Here is a 2,350-nt window from a genome sequence, read left to right as displayed (position 1 = left end):
CCTAATCATGAGTGGAGGACACTCGGGGCCCTTCGTTCTGGGCTTCACGGGCCATTGTTAGGCGGGCTGCGTTCTCTCTGTGGCACAGCCTAATCATGAGTGGAGGACACGTGGGGCCCTTCGTCCTGGGCTCCACGGGCCATCGTTAGGCGGGCTGCTCTCTCCCTGTGGCGCGAGTCCTTCTCTTTTCCAACCACAAAGGGGGCTGATGTCGGCCATGATGCACGTGTGTACTGCTTTCTCTCTCTATTTCACGGCAGCAGCCACCAGCAATAATAGCTTTGTTGTTAGCTTGCCCCATCTACTCCTCAACTCCACCCCACGCAGTAAAGAGGATGGCCCTCAGAGAAACCAAACCTGCCGTGGGAAGTGACACTGGGCAATCCCCATCCACACTGGAAGCTGGTCTCAGCCTTTCCCCAGCCTCTCAGGACATTTCCCAGGGACACACTGGGGGTAGAGTCAGTTCAAAAAGGATCATAAATGGAAAGAAAAGCAGCTGTGGACTTACACTCTTTGATAAATAAGTACGTCAGGGTTAACATGACTGTATGGCCACTGTAGAGATAGTCTCCGCACATGTTGTGGGAGCCGGTGATGGACAGGCCGCCCCCAGCTATCATCTTCATGATCCTCCGTAGGTGAGCTTCCCAATCTCCAAAAAGCTGCAGGGAAAGAGAGACGAGGCCGTCAGCTCATGCTGATACATTCACAGTCGCTTTCTTCCACTTAAGAAAAAAATACAGCTACTAGAGGGAAAAGCAAGGGCGCTACACTGACTCTAATATACGGCAATCGCTGAATAAGCATTTATTAAGGGCTGACTATGCACCAGGCACTGGGGTCACGAGGATAAAAATGGGTAGTTCTGGGGGAACTAGGTGGCGTAGCAAAACGAGCACCGGCCCTGGAGTCAGGAGGACCCGAGTTCAAATTCGGCCTCAGACACTTGCCGTACTAGCTGTGTGACCTTAGGCACGTCACTTAACCCCAATTCTCTTACTTTCCCCTCTCAAAAAAAAAAAAGAGATAGTCCCTTCTCTCAAAGGGCTTCCATTACACTGAAGGAGAAAATAAGTACACAAATCAGTAGGTACAAGAAGAATATACAAAATAAATGAGGAAATTTGGGGAAGGAGGGTAGTAGGAATTGGTGGAGAAGCTGTTCCCTGGGCTCTTAAAGGGAACCAGAGATTGAGACGCCACCTCTTCACCCCCAGCCCCACTTTTCTGTGACACAGAGATGCATCTGCTCACATGTCCACGCTCAGAAATCTTAGGTGGCTTTCCACTGCCTCCTAAATAAATAATCCCTTGAAATTCAGATCTCTGGACTTTTCAGTGCTACCTGACCCAAAGCATTCCTTAGCAGAGCACATGCACTTAAGGAATATCTGTTGACTGACTGATGGTGAAGGGTCTGAGTTCTCACCAAAGGAGGTCTGGCGAAGGAGCTGCTTACAAAATTACCTTATATCTACTGGAGGGATTTAGCCTAGAGAAGAGAAGAGTGGAAGGGCAATGGGAGCTATCTTCAAGAATCTGGAAGGCTGTCACGCAGAAGAGGAATATGACTCATTCTTTAAGGCCCCAGAGGGTCAGACTCGGTGCAGCAGGCAGATGTTGCCAAGAGGCTCATTTAGCCTCAATGCCCCCCAAAGCCTATCCACCATGAGCACTTGTGGGCTTCCATGGGTCACCACCAGGCAACTTCAGGCAAAGGCTGAATGCGCATTTGTCAGGGACACCACGCGAGAGGATCTTGTCGGACTAAAGAGCTTCCTTAAATTCTGAGCGTCTCTACTGCATTTCCAGCCTTATCTTACTACTTTTCCTATGCTCCAGCCAGTATCAATGAGCACACTCCAGGCTTTATCACCTCTGTCTCTTTGCTCACACTATGCTGCCTTTGCATAGCCCACCCCCGTTTCTGGAATGATCTCCCTCCTCACTTGTACCTTTAGCTCCCTTCTAAGCTCAGCTCAGCTCAGCAGTTAAGATGCTCTGTGAAGCCCTTCCTGACCCGCTCACTCCCCCTCATTTTTAGCACCACCCCCAAAATCGCCTTGTGTTTGTACCCCATCACATAGCCCAGTGTCTGACATACAGAAGGCGCATAATCGATGCTCACCACATTGAAACAGACCTAGAACGCCCTCCCTCAGCCTTCTCCCTGGTTAATACCTACGCATTACACTGTCGGGCTTGGTTGCTGTGTTGGCCGCTTTTGCCAAACTGCTTTTTCTGCCCCTCTTTCTTTGTGATTCTTTGTTACAAGGGAGGGCTTGATGGGTAAGAAAAGCAGGAGGGGAGAGAAATACTGGGAAATAAAAGTCACATAGAGGCAAAG

General features: G+C 49.8%; 1 protein-coding gene across 8 annotated transcripts in view; it reads right to left on the bottom strand.

Annotated features, from left to right (window-relative positions):
• The window catches only part of SGMS1 (sphingomyelin synthase 1), a 240,172-nt gene that overhangs the window by 5,700 nt on the left and 232,122 nt on the right, over window positions 1-2,350 (bottom strand). For all 8 annotated transcript variants that reach the window (XM_069101800.1, XM_069101804.1, XM_069101799.1 and 5 more), the window contains one exon: window positions 512-665. In XM_069101800.1, the coding sequence (XP_068957901.1) occupies window positions 512-665 (154 nt within the window). The remainder of the gene's footprint in view (window positions 1-511; window positions 666-2,350) is intronic.

Source organism: Petaurus breviceps, unplaced genomic scaffold (assembly GCF_028583685.1).
Source record: "Petaurus breviceps papuanus isolate PSGF00001 unplaced genomic scaffold, PetGlider_PUasm1.0 490, whole genome shotgun sequence".
Taxonomy (NCBI): Eukaryota; Metazoa; Chordata; class Mammalia; order Diprotodontia; family Petauridae; genus Petaurus; species Petaurus breviceps.
The sequence above is the reverse complement of the archived record's forward strand: the minus strand, read 5'-3'. Positions and strand labels throughout refer to the sequence as shown.